Raw genomic sequence first — 22,641 nt, 5'->3', positions numbered from 1 at the left:
AATGCCACCACAACAGAAATACAGCTGTCCTTTGGGTTACAGAGTATGTTAGTCATTTGACTAAACAAAAATAAAATGTGGAATACCACTGTCTTCTAAGTGTGCTGATTGGCCATTTTGTGTGTGTGTGATTTTCATCATCAGTGACCATTTCTTCTCCCAGGAGATGCTGTCAGAAAAAGTCGTAAGAAAAGAAGAAAAAAATGTCACCTAGCAACCAAAGCTTTATGAAGAAAAGTTCCACGCTGACCAGCAGAGACAGAGCGAGCTGGGGAGTTGGGAAGAGGCATGAGCAACAGTGAAAAGGCTGCTTGTCTGCTGCTCTGGCACTGATCTCAGTCTTGTTACGGTAGGTGCTCTGGGCACAAAGTTATCTCAAATGAAGTTTGGAGTTTCTGTCAAAACTGTCTTGCATAGAACTTGCTTAGCAAAATAGGACTTTGTTACTTCTTCCTGACTTTTAAATATGGATTTGAAAATGATAAAATCTCATATCATGATTGGGATCTACATTTTAATTTTATAACGGCAAAAAGTAAACTTGAGAGGAAAGGACATTATCTCTCTTTTATCTATCTCATTTATCTCTTTCATTCTTTCCTACCATCAACAAGGAACAGATTGGCAGATATTTATTATCTGGTTCAGCAAAGAGGAGCATTTTTTTTTTAATGTCTTTGAGAAGTTAAAGAGATTCAGACTTACGATTACTTGCCCCCTCCGGGTACTGTAAGGAAGCTAGGGAATAGTAAGAGACACACTTATTTCTGGGGGGGGGGGGGGAGGGAAGGGAGGAGGTGGGAAAACATCTTGGAAAACATTAACACAACTAAATTAACAAAATACTGAACAGGATACTGTGCTTTATCTGAAGAAGGAATACGATGTTTAAAAACAGGCTAGTGGATTGTGGTTGAAAATTAGAGTACAATAGTTCTGTCTCTTCTGTTGCACATAGTCCGCTTTACCTCCTGCCTGTGCTTGCATGGCAGTTTGTGTGGGTGTAATAGCATGGAGAGGATGTGAGTAGGATTGATCTGGCATACTATGCATGCGAAGCACACACAGCTGCTGCTGTTTTATTTCACCACTACACCAACAGAAACTGCCCTTATATAGACACTCCTGGCGAAGGTTTTTACAGTCAAGGCATACGATATACTTTATTGCAATTGCATGCATTTCATAACCTGAGATTTCATAACCTGTTAAGAGTGGCATTGCAGCATGGCAATTTTATTTCTTTATGGCTTCTTTTAGTTCTGTGGTGGGAAAGGGAAGCTGTATTTTTTGCATTTTTTGCAGTCATGTTTGAGCATTTGTCAGGCTCTTCCCCACTGCTGCCTGTGTTGCTCAGTCTCTGCCTCCACACCCTCCTCCCCAAATTCATAGCAAACGCCGAGAGAGGAAGCCTCAACTCCCGTGTCGCACCCCGATAACGCATCCCAGATCTGGCACCGGCAAAATGGTGCAGCGCAGCGGGGTGGCGGCGCCCACCTCGCCACGGGCTACGTGTCCTTCCCGGCCCCGCCGCCGGCCGGCCCAGCCCGGGCCTCCCGACCCCGGCAAACGCCGCAGAGGTCCCTCCACACCGGGATGACGTTCCTCCCTTCGTGAAGTTATCCCTCCGTGGAGCCCGGTCCCGCCGTTCACGGGGCTGCGGGCGGCCGCGCTGCCGGTGACCGCAGGATGCTTTCAGCGAACTCGCAGGGCGCCCGCCGTCCCGGGCCGGCCCTGGGGGTCGCTGCCCGGCCGGCCGGGCGATCCCCCGCGACCGCACCGAGGGGCTGCCCGCCGCTCTCGGCTCGGCGGGGGCCGCGCGACCCCCGCCCGGGGCGGCTTCCCGCGCCGCGGCGGCCGCCGCCGTGCCCGCCCCCCCCCCCCCCCCGCCCCGCTCCGCCCCCCCGCCCCGCCCCGCCCCGCCGGGCCCGCCCCGCCGGCGGCGCCCCCGCCGCCCCTCCGGGCTGGGGGGGAGCACCCGCCGCCGCCGCCGCTCCAGCCCGGCCCGGCCCGGCGCGGCGCGGCGCGGCGCGGCGCGGCTGGTGGGGGGGAAAGGTGGAGGTGGAGGAGGAGGAGGACGGGAGAGAGAGAGGGAGAAAGAGAAGGAGAGAGGAAGGGAGGGAGGGAGGGAGGGAGGGAGGGAGGTGAGGTGCAGCTGCCAGCCGCTTTGTCGCTCTGCTTTCTGCAGCCAGTGCGGAGGAGGGGGCAGCCCTCGGCAGTCGTCCCGGCATGCTGAAAGTCACCATGCCCTCTTCCTCATCATCCTCCTCATCCTCCTCCGGCTCCTCGGCCGCCAGCTGCCCCGCGTCCGCCGCGCCCGACTACTGGATCGACGGCTCCAACAAGGACACCCTGGCCCACTACTTCGAGCTGGAGTCCGAGCTGGGACGGTGAGGCGGCGCCGGGGCGGGACGGGACGGGACGGGACGGGACTGGACGGGGCGGGGTGGCCGCGGGGCTCGGGCGCGGCCGGGGCCGGGGCCGGGGCCGGGGCCGGGGCCGGGGCCGGGGCCGGGGTCGGGGCCGGGGCTGCTGGCATCTCCCCTCCCCGCCGGCACTGCGTCGCTGTGGCGAAAGCGGCAAAACTTTGGTTTGCGTGAGCGGCACCGAGGGAGCGTGCCGGCTTTCACGGCATGTAGGCTTTCGAATGAAAATTGCACCTCCTGGGAGCCAAGCTGGGCAAATCCACAAAAGAAACGAATGATCTTCAGGAGAAAACATCAGTCCGTCTCGGTAAATGATGGCCCACGTGAGCAGCTTTACATTAGTCAGGTTACCTGTATATTTGCAGACTCTCGACCTATTGCTCTTCCCAGCTGAATGGTAGGCATCACTTCGAGAGCACTCAAATGCCAGCTTGTTCACAGCCTCACTTCGTACAAGACCTTTTATCGTTATTGCCATTACCAAGTACCTTTAGACCTTGCACTGACAAAACTCCCACCTGAGACAGGAGTCTGTGAATAGGCCTCTGTAAGCAGAGTCTTTTCACTGGAGTGCAGTGAGCTGGTACGTGCTCATTCATGAATTCTGCACTACCGATGCTTCTGCCTGGCAGTTTAAAGGTCCCAGGTGTTCAGTTTCCTAAAAAAACCCTTAAGTCCAGTGTAAAATGTTGTTGCCGATATCTAATGTGCGATTTTCACTTTCTGAGTATGGTTTTGGTTCATCTTGAATTTGCGGGTAGGAAATAATGTGAAAAACTAGTGAAAAATGGCAGCTTTTTTAGGGGGCTACAGTAAATGACTTAAATCTTTAAGTCGTTAGGTAACAAATAGCAGTTGTTAATTTTGCAGATGATAGAGTATTAAAATCCCAGAGGACTGTGGGAGAATTGCAGGTAATAACATGGTTGCTTTCGTACAGTATTTTTGCAGAAAGGGCATGTGATGAAAGTTACTGCTACAAAGCATACCTGTATTTGCTGTACTGTAACACAGGGGCAGGAAAGGCTGTAGAAATACAATATAGTATCCTTCCTGGCTTGCTGACTAGGTCTTAAGCATTTGCTGCTACCTATTTTGTCACTATTACTACTCATGCTAGCCAGATTTAAATAGGCATAGGTCTATGTATGCTGACTACATTTATACTTGACTTAAGTGTACACCTATGCAGAGACATAAACACGTAAAGCAGGAAATACTGTTGTGTCAGTTTTGTGTCTAGAATTGACACAAAAAAGAAAAAATATGTACTGCTGAATAACAATAGTTGATGCCAGCTGTCTCACCTGGATTAATAACTGTTTTGTGTGATCTGTCTAGAATCCTTTCAATATAGTCTGTAGTGACTGTGGGCTTCCTTTAAGAATAGTCTGTATTGGTAATACATCATGGGTTTATTGTGTTGCTTGGGAAGGCGTTTTAAAATGTGAACTCTCCTGTCTGAGGAAGGAAGAGTTAATGAAAGCCAAGGTGCAGTGGGATTTTCTGCCTTACAAGGTGAGACACGAGATGCTGAAACCCTAACAAAAGGTTTGAATAAGGAAGACAACGACACCCAACTAGTGTAGAGATGTGAGTCACTAAGTCTGCTCTGTGCGGAAAGAAAACAGGAGCTAAGAACCACCTTAATCAAAGACTGTGAGGTAGGGAAATGAGAGAGAAGAACTTGGAGGGGTACATGCTGCGAGAGAAAATTGCACTAATGGGTATGGCAGCAGATCTAGGTCCTTAGGTCCCAAGGCTAGCTTTGAGATCCTTTCAGAGCCAGCATCCAGAGTGCTGATGCTCCTCTTGGACACCCTCTGATAGCCTAGTTGTATCTTAGCAAATCTATAAGGCAGATCACAAAATCCTTCTTGGTTCCTAAGTGTAATATAGAACTGTATTATTTTCTCTTGGTAACTGTGTCTCCAACCTTTTGATTCGGGAGATGATTTTGAGTATGTTTACAAGAAAGTACTCATGGCTTAGGTTAGTGGTGGTGAAAGTATATCAGGTGAGACTGAAAAATGTGGGTATGTGATCTTCTTAGATGCAGTAAATCAAAATAATATGATAAAATAACCAACAGGAGACACTATCCTAAAATACCTTTAACAAATACAGGGATTGGAAGATGTCTTTTGTCAGATCTCAAAGAACTCCACTTGGAGTGGCTGTTGCCACAAGTATGGGAGTTCCCCTTCGGAAGGAGTACCCTTTCTGCAAACTATGACTGGCAAATCCCTAAGACATCATACTAATTCTTGCTTGTATGATCAACTAAGGAGTCATGGGAGAAGAGGGGGAAGGTTGTGCAAGCAAGAAAAATAATAAATACCTAAAAGCTTGGGCAGGAGCAAACAGTCTTCTTTCAACAGTGGAGTTCCACAGGATCAAGGGTCTGTGCTGCTCAACATGCTCATAAATAAAGGGGCTGAACGGTGATATTTGCTGGTCTTACAAAATTATTAAGGGTTTTAATGATAGCGTTGCCTATGAAGAGTTACAGAAAGACCTTATTGGACTGATAAAGCATCTAAATGGTGGATGAAATTCAGTTTATATAAGTAAAATGGGGGTGGAGGAGAAACGATTTGCATGTTTTCTTTCCCTAGTAAATCCTATAGCGAGGTTAAGACAGAAATCTCTGGAGACACGTGGCATGGATGGAACACCTGGTTGGAGGTGCTTGTTTGCTGTTTTCTTTGATGCAAGCTCTGCAGGGCATCAGACAAAGCTAGCAGGTCAAAATGAACCACAGGAGGGAACACCATTTCAGTGCAGTGTGTTGTTAAGTGGTGGAACTCTTGGCTACTGTATTCTATGAACGCTGAAACCTTACATGGGCTTAACAGGCAACTAGTCAAGTTTACATTCAGGAAGTCCGTTAAGACTGATTAAACGTGAAGATAATAACTATTGAACTGTAAGCTGTTGAATGTTACGAGAATATTCTTTGACTGTATTGATGTAGGTTTGCTCTATTCTTATATTCTTCTTGAGGCATCTGTGTTTGGCCATTGTTAGAGACAATATTCTGGATGGGACATGCTTTTATTCTGATCCAGGACAGGTATTTTTATGTTCTGCTGAATGCCTGGCTAGTTCACCTTCCTTTTAGTCCATTTCTGACAAGGAGGTTTGTGTGTACCACGTAACTGGAGTTCAAAATGCTGTCAAGATGAAATCTTGATCTTTGTTTTACAAAGAGTATCTGTTCCTTCTCTGAAGGTTGCAACATTGGTCAATTGTGGAACCTGGAATTTTGTTCTGAGTGTATTTCATATAAAAGTGTTTTTTCCACACTCCCTTGGAAAAAGATTTTAATAATTTTAGATTCTAAACATGTATGTTCCTTAATGACTAAAACCTTTTGGTAGCTTTAAATAACTCATGCTTGTATCTTTTGGTACGGAGTCTCTGAGTTCAGTATTAGTCTAAAAATGGTATTTGAGTGAAGAGGAAATTCAGTAACAATTTTTCTTTGATGCTCAGCAATATTACAAATAAGGAATTTGTCGGAAATGTAGTTATGGAATTTTACTTAGCATGCACTGTCTTGCCTAACTCTGTACCAAACTATATACCTGTTTGAGTTAAAATTGTCTAATGTTGTAGGCATACTGCAGATCTACTACATAGTCAAGAGCAGCTGGAAGTATTTCCAAACAAATCCTTAGGCCTTTCAGTTTCAAAGATTAAATAATATAATAATAATTAAAACACCCCCAACCAATCAAACAAAAAAACCCTTGAAAATTTATAGGCATTTTTCTTTGTGTAAGAATGATAAATCAGGATACTCTGAGGTTACCTTTTCCTTCATGGGCAATCTTTCAGTTGCGTGATCCTTACCAAAGACCTGAGACTAAAAGGTGCTCACTACTTGCAATTTACCTCGAATTGACAGTGTGAGCTAAGTCACAGGTGGTTTCTGTCCTGAAGCTCTTAGCACAGAGACAGTTTAAATCCAGTGTGTGGTTTGAACTCAAGATTTCAGTGTGCAGAATTTTGTCTTACTGTCAATCCTATTTATGAGTGCTGTCATAGTAGCACCTACTCCTGTAATGGCAGTAGTAGATGAAATTAGGTAACTCCTTTGTACAAGTATGATTTTACAGAAATGGATTGTTTTTGCACTTGATGCTTTGAACTTCAAACAGTTTTTGCTTGAAAGTATGTCAATTGTGTTCCCTTCCATTCCTTCATTTAAAACAAAAATAAATAAATGGGCCTTTTTTCCATTCATCTCAAGAATATTTTGAAAATCACTTGCTCATTTTGCTTTGGGGTGCACTGAAAGTAGGTGAGTCCCTCCTTCAATTACACTTTTGATTACTTGCCTGTGACTTTTAGTATTGGACCAGAAGATTTTCCAAAGAGAGGCAGGCATGCCGCTAACAGCACATGGTGCTAGCTGTCTGAATGTGAGCATGGTGTGCTTAGCTTTACCAGGATGAGAATTATCTTCGAGCTGAAACTGCCTGTGTAGATTTGCCTGTCCTACAGGTCACATTGTGCCATGAACTGCAACTTGCTTGTTACCCGCACACCTTCAGTCAAGGAGCAAGCATTTTCATGCAGGCAGTTCCTGCTGATAGGGAAGGTGGTTGAGGAGGTAGGTCTGAGGCCTCTTTTGGGACTGTTGTGGTAGGTATGTGTCCTGGTTTGAGCTCAGAGGGCAACTGAGCATCACACAGCTGCTCACTCCTCCCTGCTCTCCAGCGATGAGAAGGGAAAAATAAATTAGGCTTGGGATTCGAGATAGGACTGTGAGGGGGGAAGTTACCCATTATGGTCACGGGCAAAAGGCAGACTCGTTAGTGGAAGAGGAGAAAAAAAAAGAACACAGATTTATTACACACTAACAACAACAACACTTAACAGAGTAGGACAGTGAGAAGCATTGCCACATCTTGAGAACACCTTCCCCCCACCCCTCCCTTCTTCCCGGGCTCAGCTCTGCTCCCAATATCTCTACCTCCTACCCCCAGTGGCACAGGGGCAGGGAATGGGGGCTGCAGTCAGTGCTGCTGCTTCTTCCATCTTCAGTGGGGCCAACTTCTGGAACTTCTTCACCCTGCTCCCTCGTTGTCCCCCTGTTACAGGAGTCAGTCCTCCACAAACTTTCTCTCACGTGAGTTCCTCCCATGGGCTTCAGTGCTCCCCACGATGCTGCAGTATGGGACACCAACTTTTTCCAACTGGATTCTCTCCCATGGCTGCAGCCCTTCCTGAGCTGCTCTGGCATGGGACACCCCCACATGCTGCAATCCTCCCAGCGCTGAGCTACAGCAGCAGGGGCTGCTTCTTCCCACAGGACCCTGGCCTCCTTCAGTGATAGTCACCTTAGTCGACTATGCAAAGCCCCTCACAGGCCATAAATTAGTGTCTGCTCCACCGTTGATCTTCATGGGTGGCGTGGGGGCTGCCCTGCCGTCTCACCACAGGATACAGGGGGGTCTCTGCTCCGGCACACCTCCCCCCTTCTTTCTTCCTGTTTCTCCACTGACTTTGGTGTTCACGCAGCTGCAGCAACTCCTCCTCACAAGTCTGGCTCGTCCTCCCAGGTCTCTTCTTAAATATGTTATCACAGAGGCGCAGCTATTTGGCTCAGTTTTGGTGCAGTGATGGGTCTGACTTGGAGCTGGGGGAGCTTCGAGAAGCTTCTCACAGAGGCCACCACTGTAGCCCCCTCCCCTGCTACCAGAAAACCCCACCACTCACTCAAATCCAGGACAGTATGTTGTACCTTGATTTGAGGTAGGAAGATAGGAGATACAGAGGGCATGATGTCCTTTTGGTGATGGCCAAGGATGCAGGTGGATGTGGAGAATGGTCATCTCCATGCATTGCACCAACCGGCATAACCCTAGTTGAAGATTTTCACTTCCTCTTCTTCTGGAAGGGGTTCTGTCCATCTCAACTTTTCCCTTGAAAAATGTCCTAAGCATTTGACCGCAGACACTTCTATGTTGAACATGTGCTTTGCTCCTGCTACTGAATCCATGCTGTTGTGAGGAAGACAATCCAATGCTAAATTGGCCAGAAAGGATGTCAGATTTTTGTTAAGCAAGACACTGCTCTAAGAGGGGAACAGTCAGTCCCTGTCAAAATGCATGTTGATCTACAGACAGTCATGAATAAAATTAATAGCAAGCAGCAAATGATTTCTGTGGAAGCTCTATAACTTCTTAATCCAGTGTTCTGGATGAAATTCCTTACTTAGGTACCAGAAACCAGAACCTGCAGTGTATAGCCTGAGTTTTAACAACTAAAATTCTTTTCTCAGTGCAGGGAGAGTATATTCTTCAGTTTTGTCTGGTTTAATTCAAACGTTGGTTGATTCAGAATTAAAAAACTGTGTGTTGAAAAAGCAAGAAAAGAAAATTTCCTCTACCGTTCTGTAAAAAGAAAACAATTGAGAGCAAGCATACCATTTCACTTGAGGATCTCTAATCATGGAGAGATATGGGCTCTTAGGGTAGATATTCTGAACTTTTCCATGGGAGACTGTTACTGACTCTGTTGTCCGGATGCCTATCTTGGACACTAAATTACTTGTGTAAACGTTATCTTGCTCTGAATGTTTCATAGTTAGAAAAGAAGAAAGCTTTTTTTGAATATTTGTTGTCACAGTTGACATTCCATTCTTGTTAAAAAATGAGTTTTAAGTTTTACCGACAGTTGTTCAAATCCCTTTACAGTTGGGATTTGCGGCAAAACCATTGTTCTGCTGCAGCCAGGAGTTTTGCATTGAACTGCTAACTCAACGCCTGCTTCACTACGTCTCAGAAAACAGATGATAAAATATGCATTTTCCACAATGGTTTATGTGTATATCTGATTTCTGTTAATACTGTGGCAGTGTTTCTGTTATGCCATAATACAAAATATATTTGTTGATTCAGTCAGATATGGATAAAGTCTTTAACTGTCAACACTTGTGGACAGTCATGTCAGAGAAGCTAACACTATTGTGGCTACCTTCTTTCAGGAATATGTTAACGCTTGTTTCTGTGGAAGGAACGGCCCTGCCCTCCTGTAAATACAGATTACTTGTTTTTTTATTACAACCAGTAATATGTGATAACTGTATTATATAAAAAATAGTTTGAAACAAGCTTTTCTTCTAAATATGAACTTCAATAGACAGTGGCATGTATTTACATGTTTCCAATTACAGAAGCACTGAGATTTTATTTCTAATGTTGTATTTCACCATTCCTATTTTTAAAAGGCAATGTTTAGGTGTGTCTACCCTGAAGTTTTAATTTGGATTGGGAGTGACTTCTGTGAAACAAATGTCCCAATTATCCCCCCTGACTGTTCTTTGCTTCACATCAAGGGGTGTTCTTGGAGCACACAGAGCAGACTGTAGCTGAACCAGAAGATGCAGTTCAGGAGCACTTAATCCACTGTAACCTTCTGTGAACAGTCAGTTCACAGGTCAGGGCTCATCTGACGTAAAACCCGCAAAAAGTTTGTGTGTTGATATCATCACGTTGCCACCATCTGTAACAGTGGTGTGCTCCTACTGCATTGCATTACTTTCTAGTACGTACCTAGAATATATGTCCTAGTGATACTGTATTTGAATCTAATGGTAGTTAATCTGCAAGTTGATTGATAGAATGCTTGCGATATCATACATTCAACATAATGCACAGGTTAATGCCTGTCTGCTCAAGTTTTAATTAAGTTGGAAGCTAAAGGGAATATAAATCAAAACTCAGTACTGAGTGGGCAGTGAAAGAGTAGTCGTTGCAGAGTACTGCATTATCTCTGTACTCTTAGTAGTCTGTGTACTCAGTGCATTGTTCTGTCAATAAATTGAGCCATTACCTTTTTTCTGTAAAAGAAGTGCTGGAGCAGTTTTTGAATAGCTGGAATGAATAGATGATCATTCTGTGTAATTTTCACAGCTTTCTTGTGCTTAAAAAAGAGTTATTCATAATGGAAGATTATACAGAGGACTGTTCCTTCTTTATTTTCAAGTTATTTCTTCTGTCAGCCATTATACATTTTTGTCATTGGCTTTGATTATCTTTTTTAATTAAAAAAATTATATTTCTAATGGAGAAAATGAGTAGCTCTTGAAGTAAGTATCGTAAGAACACTGAAAAAGTTTTTTGCACATAGAGCTTTTAGGAGTTGAATGTAATGGCATCATTTGTGCTAATATGAGAATTGTCATACTTGAAAAACATTGCAGTAGTCTGCAAAGGGTCTGATAAAACGAACTCATTCTTTTAGATTGTAACAGAGACAGTACATCTGAAATTGAATCTGTATTTTAAAGTTCTGTTGAAAGCAGTTCCCTAAGTGTGATTGTGTAATAAGCCTATACAATTCTGGGTGCAGGGCAGGTAAATTTACTGAAGCCCCAGTACATGTTCATTCCAGTTTGTCTTCAGGTGTGTGTTCAAGTGTGTCCACGTATGTCCAAGTATTGTGTAAGGGATTGCAATGGACACAGTTTCATAGGCAGAATTCTACCAGTAACATATGTCTAAATGCTTGCTCACATAGTAAATAGCCACATTTGAAAAGACCATCAATTATGAATGGTGGTCAGTGAGAAAGTACTCGCTGTTTGCTGTAGTATGTGCACCATCTGTGTAAGTCCAAGTGCTTGCTAGGAAGGACTAGCTATACTCTTCAGGCATTCAGATCAAAGAAGTTTTATCTTCCTGAATATTGTCTCAAAAGGTCAATCAAGAAATAAAAAAAATACTCATTCCCAGCCCCAGTTTTATTTATAGTCCAACAATTTGAGCTGACTTTATTACAATAAACCCAAATGATTCTTCTGTGGTCTTCTGCTGGCCAGAAGGTTGGCCAGGCTTTGGGAAAGTGATCTGACACTGCACATTGTGTGGAAATCTATGTATGTACAATACGTGTGAACCATTATCAGGAGTTAAGATTGCATAAAAAGAAAGAACATGTAGCCTCTTGAGCTTTTAAAATGAAACAGAATTTAAACATTTAGACTAGCGTATTTGCTGTTGAATTCTTCATCTAGACTTTCCTACCCTGCTGCCTCTCTTCACAATAAGCAGACCTTTATTGTCTGAACAAACACTAATTTCACAAGGGATATTATTTTTACAGTACAGTGATGCTAATTCTGAGAAAGGGTAACCAAATGTTCTGTGTATTTCCAAATGGTGATGCTGCTTTTGGTTCTTGGTTTGTCTAATGTCTTTTTCAATGTTTATGGTTTCCCTAACTGCTTCATTTTAAAAAAATGGGTGAGCATGGCAGCTTTTACAACCAGTCATTGATACTGTAGAAATACCTTACATTTGTTGTTAGTGATCCTTCATTTGGCTTTGCATTGTCAATGTCCTTAGCCAGTCAGTAATCACCAGAAAATGCATTTTAACTTACTGGTTATTGCTCTTAAAAACTAAACTCATCTCTGATTTAAGAATTTTTTTTTTTCTTCCTTGTCGTTTGGAGTCTGAGCTAGCAGTTTTGTGAAATCCGAGCTGGCAAATCATTAAGATTTTAGTTTATTAATTTTTGTGTTGTGGAAGCATGTTGTTTTCTTGCCACCTTTGCCTTACTTTTGTATCTCAATATTAAGAAAAGTTTTTCAGAGTGACCCGTCTTTTGGCAAAAGTGCACAGGATGTGTTTTCCCAGACTAACTGTGTTAGCTTTTAAACCTTCAGAAACCACCTGAATGAGGCAAGAAAAGTATACTTCTTCCTTGTTCTGTTCCAAGAGTACAGTCCATTGCTTGTGATGCTTTTACAGCTCTTTCTGACCTAGGAAGTAAGATCTGTTTTGGAAGACAAATGGATGTTTTGTTGTGGAGGGGTTAGTAGGGAAGGTTCTGCTCAGAATGGTATCTCAGCTAGCACTGTGCTTTGGAGCAGCCCAAACGTACTGTAACTGCTGAGGATTATATGGGTTAAGGACAGATTGACATTTTCCTTGAGTTTACCAGAGTATGTAAGAAGGTTGTGGTTGTGCACATGGAAGCCTTTTTTTTTTCCTGGTTAGCTGTGCTTTATTTTTTAAAGATCTGTTAGCATGATGCAATGGGAAAGGTCATTGAGAATGAGCTCTCCAAGACCATTTTCAAGCATGGGGTTTTTGATCAACATATACATTATATGTGCTCAATTTCTTAGACTATGTAATGTTTAAAACAGAAAGTTGGAGTAGTGGTGATATAGTACTGTACCAGTACACATTGCAAATCTATCTTTTGGTTATAGAATGAATGCAAAAATGATGTTGTTACTGTTGTAGGTTACTACCAGTTAAAACACCCAGACTGTTGTGAACCATCAATATTTGCACATGTCCTGAGAACAGATTGCTGAGGTGTTTGTTGCTTTCCTTGTAAAGTAATTCTAAATTAGGAGACCCTATAGTAATGTAATTTTGAAAAGGACCATTTAATCTGTAGCAACCAAAGCTTTTGTCTCTTTGAATTTCATCTGCAGGGGATAACAGAAGAGAAATTATTTGGTGTGAACCACCAAATTACATGTCAGAACTGTATTCTAATTCTGACGCAAGTGAAGTAATCACCTGAACAAGATAATGCTGTAGCTTATAAATTGGCCTCCTTTCATGTATGTGTTTATCTGTGCTAGAACTCAAGAACCATAAAATGAAAAGATAAGGAAAATGGTAACCCCTTTGAGGAAAAAAAAAATCATTATAAAACATGCTGCCCCTTGACAGTTTGCTATCGATTTATCATGGCTTTTTGGAGCAGATAAAGCAGTGGTAAAAGCAAGTACAAGATTTATTATGCACAGCCTCAAAACCAACAACATTAACATTTAAGCCCTTCAACAAATGTGTAGTCCAATGCATACCTCGCTGTGAGCATCCATATGCCACAGATAAGATGCCAAAACTGCAACTTTACCTCAGAACTGATGTCATCTCCACAGTCCTTTTCCCCAAACTCTCCTCACTAGAAACATGTGATACCTCTCTCCAGGCATCGTGAAAAAAAGGATGCTTGGGTTTAAGGAGGAGGCATCATTCTAAAACAGGTTTCCTACACGCCACGCCACACCACTCCCCCCCCCCCCCCCCCCCCCCCCCCCCCCCCCCCCCCCCCCCCCCCCCCCCCCCCCGCAGTAATTTTTTCTTCTTGCAGGCATTAATTGTTTCTTCTCAATTCAGATCATCATAGACACACCAATAGCATTACTTGTTTTCAGTCTTTTGATCTTTAAAGCATATCCATTTCTGCCAGGTTCACTGCCTTTAGCAACTGATGCTGCATCTTAAAATACTCAGTTGATTGTGGTTTTATTCATGATGATGACCCTCATTGCTCCACAGACTTTAACAGAACTGAATACTGCATAAACAAAAACATTCTACAAATGTCTTGATTTTATGTTTTCTAATGAGTCAGCATAGCATCATGTGACCAAGGGGTGTCAGTCAATCACATCAGTCGCCACAAATTGTGAATTACTTGTTGACATTTGTTCATTTATTAAAAAACTCAAACACTGACATTAGTTAGTAACAAATTAATGTAAAGAAGTTGGGATTATCTCAGAAATGGAATTCCAACTTAATTAAATAAATTACTTTCAGTGATCAATTTTGCACTCATAAATGAATGGAAATAAAAAAGTTTGTGAGATCTTAATGCATATCCATGGAATAAGAAGTCAGATATTATCTTAAAGTATTTCTGAATATTCATGTTGATTTTTCTTGAAATAATTCTTGCTAATGGAGGCACACTGCTAGTACCAAAGAATGTGTTATGTGATTTTATTTTGTGTTTAGCTGTAAAAAAATTTTAATACTGTGTTGAAAAGAGTGGACTTTCATACCCCTTCTGTGGAAGGCTGACCAGAAATTCTATGGCCTTCTAGCTGTTTATATTCTTTATAGTTAGGTTAGTTATTTGAATTTTATTCAAACTCGAGAAAGTACCTCTTTCAGATTCTCTGTGTATACAAGATGGTGTTTGCTCTTTCTGATTTATTAGGTATCCTGCACTAGTCTAACATCATGGACCAATGAGAGTGTTTTAAGAACATGCTTTGGGTCAGAAATTATTTCAATTCTTTTGGCACACATTAATATTTTTTCAAATGTGGTGGTATTATATTGTTTTATACTTTTGCAGAGAAAATTCATGTCTTGGTAAGGCTTATAAAGCCTCAAAATTAAGTCTCTCATGGATGAGTGCTGATTTTTTCTTTATGTTTTTTTAGCCTATTGACATGTTTTCTAGATTAATGAACCACAATTCTGGTCTAGTATACAGTGCTTTACAGAGGTTTGTTTTCCTGATGGAGGACATTTGCTTGTCAACTTGCCATATTGTGCAATAATAATTTGCTAAAAGTGAACACAAAACATGTTGAAAACTCTGACATCATTATCATAATTAAGTTCAGAGACCTGCAAGATAAGTGTGCATGAATGTTTTTACTGGCTAGCTTCCCTGTGTGCCTCCCCACTCCCCCACCCCCCCTTGTTGCTCTAGGGGCACTGAGTGATCCATCTCTCTAAGTTTGGAGAGACCAAACCCTCATGATTTGCTGGGTGATTAGCTTAGGAAAATTAAAAAGGGAAGGGCTGGAAAGTTGATTTTGTTATGGGAGAAACACTTTTTGGTGTAGGTACTGATGGTCATTTAGGAAACGACTAATGATTTTGTTTAGTGACTTTTGGTTTCAGGTGACCAGATGAAGAAACATAATAAAGGTTGGTGTTTTTCCCCTCTCCTGTCCTTCCACTCCCACTTCCCCCCACTCTCCACACTCCCCATCCCGAGCTTTTTTTTTTTTTTTCCCCCTAGGATTCGTTGCAGCCTGATGGAAGTGGCTAATGCTGATGGAGTACGCTGCTTACTATATGTGTTAGCTGACTGTCAGGGGTTTAAATTGAGTTGAAAGAGGAAAACAGGTCTAGTCTTAACAAAATACTATTAGAACTGCTAAAAAATCAGTGCAAGTAACTGGTAATAGTGGAGCAACACTTCTGACACTAAAAAGGCAATAATAAATTCATTTTGTTTGCCACAGAGGAGAGAAGGGCCAGTAAATTTACTGCATCTGATTCTCCCTTTACAGCAATTTAATTCAAGAATATCTGAACAGCAAACAAGAACAGAATTTGGATGGGCAGTTAAAATTAATGATCGATGAATGCCAAGTAACATGAGTAATCAATTGCCAGATTGGGTCAATGTGTAATGGAAAATCTGCGATGAAAGAGGTACCCTAAAATTCACTGTCATGTTTTCTGCTCTGACTCTCATAGAGATGAAATCCATCTCTGTAATACCTCCATAATAAATATGCAGGTAAATTATTTTTTTAATTTAAATTCAAATCCCATCTCTATGCATAATTCATATCGTAGGTGCTCAAAAGTAGGTGGAACAGGAATAAAACTGAGTGAAAAAAGCAGTTTTATTCATTACTGTAAAAACATGCTCACAGAGTTGATCTGATTGGCAGTAGCATAAAGAGAATACTCTTCTGCTTCCTGAGAATCCTTCCTTTCAAATGACAAAATAACCTTGGTCATCTCTTCCTACGCCTTCTCCCCCTCCTCAGCACAACAGTATCTTTTTGACCATTTGAATCTCCAGTTTGTCTAGTTAAAAGACTATTTTTATTGTCTTTGCAACATTTATGTATTAAAAAAAGAAGAAACCAAAATATTTTAACCTCTTCACGTTCTTTTTCTGCATGACTTTAGAAAAGATAAAACATCTTTTGTGATGGAAACAGTCATTAAATATATTTCCCTTGCAGATGACCGCCTAAATTAGAGCTGTCAAAATTTATTCTTTAAATAAGTAGTGCAACAGACCCTACCTTCTTCCTCCTGTCACAAAGCCCTATTTTGTGAACTGGTTATGTTTGCTATTTGTGAGTGAATATAATAAATATTTACTGGATAGCTTGGTTAAATAGTTTACCATGGTGCTTCTTATGAACCATGTGTTTTGGCTGCATTGAATACCTAGTAAGACCATTTATTGTATTTTTCCCTAGTCACAGCCGAAACAGAATAATAACAGCAAGATGTGTTAGTCATCCACAATGGCATGTGGCCATTGGAAGACATCATTTCATGCCTGAGAGTCATGCCTGTTAAAGTTTGTTTTATCCATATATTCATATTTTTACAATAGTGAATTGGCAGATTCTAGAAACTCCAGAATTTCCATCCCATGATAAGTTTCAGTATTTTGGCATTTGTTTTTGTTTCGAGTTAGAATGAGTAATTGAAGTATTGGCATGATGTAGATAAGGGACAGTTTCACAGCATGGAATTTTTCAACAATTTTAAATTAAAATTCACAAACACTTTCACATTTTACATTTTGTGTTAATTAAATACGTTCTTGACTCAAAGTAACCAGATTGCAAGAACAAACTAGTTTATCTCTTGTACCATGGTGCCTTATGAGAGTTTTGATGCAGGACGCTCTTTTAACTGTTTTCACCTTCTGTCTTCAGTTTCTGCTTGGACTGTGTTTTACATGTTACACCAAATGTGGTGCAGCTTTCATATGATATATTTTCCTACTGGAACATAGGGAGGTTTCAGAAGCTGTGTTTATCTGCTGACTCCAGTTATATAATTCTCAGACTTTTCTAACATGAACAATAAACATTATTGAATGGGAAGGAATTACATTTGGCTTTCCCAGAGCTGCTATCTTGGTAGCATGTAGCTATCCGGTTGTTTATTGCCCAAACTGTATGTCTTCCTTTTTCCTTCTCTGTTTACAATTGATGAGACTTGTATTTTATAACAAAGTTCTCTTTATTTGTCTGTAATGCATGACTTTGTAATTAATTCAGCTAATTTTTATCCCTTTTCTCTTGCTCCTACTCCCCTATTAAGTACAGTTTTTCCTTTCTGATATTACAGCCCTTTCCCATATTGGCAGTGCCTCCCCACCTTTATCATCAGCAAATTGAATCAGCATACTTCTAAGTTTATGCCAAAGTCAGTAATTAAAATATTAAATAAGATGTATAACAAACCAAAGGAATACGGCTCAGATATACATGTTGGGAAAAAATAGAAACAACGAAGTAAAGAGCAGTGTGTTTCTGGCAAGCTTTTGATGAAGGTTAGATTGCATAGGCAAATTTTCTCGAGGGGGGGGAAACTATCCTAAACACAAATGGTTTATAAAACTGTACCCATCTATACCATTATCCCATTCAAATTGAAACAAAAAAAAAAAATCACAATTCTTGCAGCATTACCCATACCAAGGATGAATCTGTTCCTTTATGTTCTTTTGGTGACTCGTTCCTTTAGCTAAGGACATCTAGGGCTATTCTCACCTTCCTTCCCTCTCAGTTCCTAGCATTTTCTAAAGAAATTCTAAAGAAATTGCTCTCAATCATCTTTATGTAAAGGGATTTTTATTTAATGGGTACAACTTCAGAAGCTGGAAAATTGAGCATTCTACACCTATCTTTTTGCAATGAGTGCCAAACGGTATAATTGGTATGCTAGTCAGAAAGATGAGAGAAATCTTGATGTTTCAGGGGAAGTGAGAGTTTAGATTTCATTATGCAGATAGGTTTCTACTATGATCCCATTTTCCTCCTCCCATTTTTGGAATGTGGATAAATTTAATGGTTCCTGAATGGAGAAGGACTCGGCTCGGGTCACTGTCAAACAAAAATGAAAAACAGCATGTTTTTCAATGGCACTTGATAATTACATGGGTCTGTGAGTTATAGGACCTGATTTGTCCTCAGTTTTTATCCAGCCAACATAATAATTGCAGCTGTGATGTGACTGCAACAGTGGAATAAAATGCTTACCTTCATACGTATTATGAAAAATCCTGTTTAAATTTGTAAATTTTTCATCTGACAATATACTGTGGAGGAATTGAGTTTCTTTAGTCCAACAGATGGTGCTGGGAAAAGGTGATGATAGTTCTCCAACAGAGAATCACACCTGTGAAGCAGAACAATTCACTTAAATTTAAGGATTCCTCCTTCATGCAAAGCAGTAGAGAAGTAACTTGACCATGATTGCGATAAAAATTGTAATTTGGAAGAAAGTATCTAACCATCTGTAGTTCTGTAACAGCCTTTTCAATATGAGCAGGAGAGACAAGGAACATGCCTAAAACTGGTATGTGATCATCTTGTGAAAGAGACTGTATAACATGGTTGCCCATATTACCAGGAGCAGTCTCGACTTGGGGGAGTTCTTCCCACTTACCTTCAGAATAACTGCATTGATTTTCAGGGTCCGCTTGTTAATAGCAGTAAGTTCAATATTGATCTGTTGACATCACCAAGTGATCGACCAAATTCTCCTAGTCACATTCCTATCTCAAATTGAAATCAAAATCTCTTTGGGGTTTGATGCTGTGTTCTTCTATATCCTTAATGCCCGGCTAGTGAAAAATTTATCTAAACTGGAGCTGTTGCTCTCAGAGATGAGCATGTAGCGCACTGGATATGTGCATTATTGTGTTCATAGAAAACTTAAATTTGCTTTTCAGTAAGAATCAGCTCTTATGATAGCATGGATACATTTTCCGTTCTGCTTGTTGAGACATCTTGTTTGGAAACCGTAAGTATTTGTTTTCAGAACTTTCAGCCATTTTAAAATCTCAGAAAAACCCCACATCTGAAAATCATGTTTATACTGACAAATGTATGCATATAGGTTTGCAATATAAATTTAAAAGTAACTGGTCATCCTAAATGAGTTGAGTCTTTATAGTGTAAGAATGGCAGTGCTGGCTGGGTCAAATCAAAGGTACGTTTAGGCCAATACCCTGTCTCCATTTGTAGTGAGAAGCACATACCTAGAAAAGGAGTATAAGAACATGGCAAGCATCTAAGGATACTTGCCCAGAGCAGTCCCTGAACCTTCATAAATATGAGGCCAAATCTGAAGCTTCATCTCTGTTCCTCATGTCTACATTACTACTACTGATACATTATTATTCTGTAATGTAGATTTGCATGCAGTGCTCAAGATGTAACACAGAATCATAGAATGGATGAAGTTCTTACTTCACTCTTACTAGTGCAACCTCTTTGCTTAAGCTGAGTCAGCTAGAGAATGTTTCCCATGAGTGTGTCCAGTGGAGTTTTCAGTATCTCCACAGATGGAGATACTCATGCAGTGAATTTATACAGGGGATAATGCTTAATACTTTCTTAATACGGCTTAACAGTTGTTGGGGTTTGGGTTGCTTTTATTTAATAGCAAGTATACAATCCTCCGGTTCTCCAGATGCCTCTTGTAACCGTTTTTAAAAATTGTTGTCCCATTTGTTTCTTCCCAGTCTAAAAAGACTAGGTAAGTAGTGTACCAGAGGTTACATATCACCTTAATTTGAGCTGTTTCATCCATGAGTTCAAGTTAACCCGTTAAGTGAGTTTCAACCAGTGCCCACAATGTGATGTTGATTGTTTTATCTGTTTGTTACATAATTTCTTCTGCCTTCTTTCTCTCTCATCATTTTGGGAGGATTAAAGACTCTTTTTCTATTTATCATCTGAATAAAGAAAGGTTCTAGCATTGGTAAAACTTCAGTTTGTTCAATATCAGATTTATCACGAGCTGTTCAGTAGACAAAAAGTCTTTAAAGAATTAAAATTTTATAATCACAGTGCAGCTGCATTTCACTGTATTATGGCCAGTCTGTGCTGCAGAATGCTCTAGAGATTACCTTCAATGCAGAATATTTTTCATTTGGTGAAACAGGTGAGAGGTTGCTTGTCTGCCCCTTGAGGCAAATGCCTGTAAATAGTAGATCTGAAGGGAAGAATGAAGCAGAAGCAGATGACTGCTGTTTGTCTTTGTGAGATTTCATCCTACGCCTTCCTTTTAATATACTTCAGCACAGTTTGGGCGAGGTGAAGGTCTTCACATATTTTTACTGGTTTTTATATCTGTCCACATGGCATTTGCTACTCATAAGTCCAGCCAAGGAGAAATCTGTATGACTAAAGATAAGCAAAATTTTGTGAAATTATTCTACATCCCCATGCTGTGACTAATCAGTTCATTTGTCTTTTTGATGAACTGTGCAAAGGACAGAACAGTTTGGGAAGTTGAGGGATAGAAGCTGAATTCCCAGCTAATAGGCAGATTGAGAAAATGTATTTTCTGTTACAAGCATACTTTTTGGTATAGAAATGGTGAATGAAGATCACGAGCCTCCATCAAGTCTACTGTTTTCCATTGGTGCTGGAAATGATTCAGGTAACAATTTATTTGTTCATCTTGTAGGAGACAGGCATGTGACTGAATGGCTGGAAAAAATACTGTAATTGTTAGACATCGAAATTTGTGCCTAAATTGCCTCAGTTTAGCCTGACTAAGCTATGTAAGGAGTGTTTTGGTATCTACTAATCAATAATTTAAATGGTAGCTCCTTGGCTTATTAGTCCTTTCTGTCAGCTTTCATTGTGTTAGTGTTCATCTGTGACCTTACATTACAGTACCTATTTTGTTGTAGAAAAAAACATCAGTGTTGTTTAACTGCTTGGAAGTAAAACAGGTATGTGACGGTCCACCACTAAACTGTGATCTGAAGTGCCATGTCTAGATGTCTTTTAAATACCTCCAGGGATGGTGCCTCAGCCACCCTGGGCAGCCTGTTCCAGTGCTTGATAACCCTTTTGGGGAAGGAATTTTTCCTAATATTCAATCTAAACCTCCCCTAGTGCGACTCAAGGCCATTTACTCTTGTGTTATTGCTTGTTACTTGGGTCAAGAGATGAACACCCACCTCGCTATAACCTCCTTTCGGGTACTTATAGAGGGCAGTAAGGTCTCCCCTGAGCCTCATGCTAAACAACCCCAGTTCCCTCAGCTGCTCCTCATAAAACTTGTTCTCTAGACTCTTCACCAGCTTCATTGTCCTTCATTAGATGTGCTCCAGCACCTCAGTGTCTTTGTTGTAGTGAGGGACCCAAAACTGAACAGTGTTCGAGGTGCAGCCTCCATCAGTGCTGAGTAGGGGGGGGACGATCACTTCCCTTATTCTGCTGGCCACACTATTTCTCATACCAGCCAGGATGCCACTGGCCTTCCTGGCTACCTGGGCACACTGCTGGCTCATATTCAGCCGGATGTTGACCAACACCCCCAGGTCCTTTTCCGCTGGGCACCTTTCCAGCCACTCTTCCCCAAACCTGTAGTGTTTCATGGGATTGTTGTGACTCACGTCCAGGACCCGCCACTGAGCCTTGTTGAACCTCATATAATTGTCCTCAGCTCATCAATCCAGCCTGTGCAGATGCCTCTGTAAAGCCTTTCTACCTTCAAGCAGATCAACACTCCTGCCCACTTTGATGTTACCTGCCAACTTACTGAGGGTGCACTTGATCCCCTCATCCAGGTCATTGATAAAGATACTGAACAGAAATGGACCCAATACTGAGTCCTGGAGAATGCCACTTGTGACTGGCCACCAAGTGCATATAACTCCGTTCACCACAACTCGCTGGGCCTGGACATCAGCCAGTTTTTTACTCAAGCCACGAGCAGCCAGTTTCTCCAGGAGAATGATGTGGGAAACTGTGTTAAAAGCTTTACTAAAGTTCAGCTAAACTTCCACAGAATTTCCCTCGTGCACTAAGGGTGTCACCCTGTCATAGATCATGTTATTCAAGCAGGACTTGCCTTTCATAAATCCATGCTGACTGGGCCAGATCACCCTGAGTGTGTGATGGTACTCAAGAGGACCTGCTCCATAACCTTTCCTGGCACCAAGGTTGGGCTGATGGGCCTGTAATTCCCTGTATCTTCCTTCTGGTGCTTCCTGTAGATGGGCATCACATTTGCTAGCTTCTAGTCAACTGGGACCTCCATGGTTTGCCAGGACTGCTGATAAATGATGGAACATGTCTTGCTGAGCACTTCTGTAAGTTCCCTCAGTACCCTTGGGTGGATCCCATCTGGCCCTATAGACTTGTGTGTGTCTAACTGGTGTAGCAGGTGGCTAACCGTTTCTGCTTGGATTATGGGGGCTTCGTTGTGCTCTCCATCTGTGTTGCAGCTCAGCAGGCTGGGTACCCCGAGATGACTCATCTGGTGGAAGTGCTTTTGACACTATCCAGCAAGTGCAGGGGATGCACAGCTTTCCTCTGTGCCTGAGCAGATGAAGGATTCTGAAGGTATGTTTTGCTGCAGTGGTTGTGCATAGCAGTATCTCAGGGACAACGTGTGCTCCTCCATAC

General features: G+C 41.7%; 1 protein-coding gene across 2 annotated transcripts in view; it reads left to right on the top strand.

Moving 5' to 3' along the window:
• Positions 1 to 246: 246 nt before the first annotated feature.
• Positions 247 to 22,641, top strand: part of CAMK4 (calcium/calmodulin dependent protein kinase IV) — a 187,709-nt gene continuing 165,314 nt past the window's right edge. Inside the window, exons 1-2 of one of the 2 annotated variants that reach the window (XM_042787655.1) lie at positions 247 to 349; positions 2,189 to 2,390. In XM_042787655.1, coding sequence (XP_042643589.1) covers positions 2,230 to 2,390 — 161 coding nt within the window. In that variant the 5' untranslated portion in view covers positions 247 to 349; positions 2,189 to 2,229. Of the gene's footprint in view, positions 350 to 2,150; positions 2,391 to 22,641 lie in introns of those variants that run through there. The other variant, XM_032984049.2, reaches the window with a different exon arrangement.

The sequence above is a fragment of the Tyto alba genome, unplaced genomic scaffold (genome assembly GCF_018691265.1).
Source record: "Tyto alba isolate M040663 unplaced genomic scaffold, T.alba_DEE_v4.0 Super-Scaffold_13, whole genome shotgun sequence".
Classification (NCBI taxonomy): domain Eukaryota; kingdom Metazoa; phylum Chordata; class Aves; order Strigiformes; family Tytonidae; genus Tyto; species Tyto alba.
This window is presented reverse-complemented; position numbering and strand designations above follow the sequence as displayed.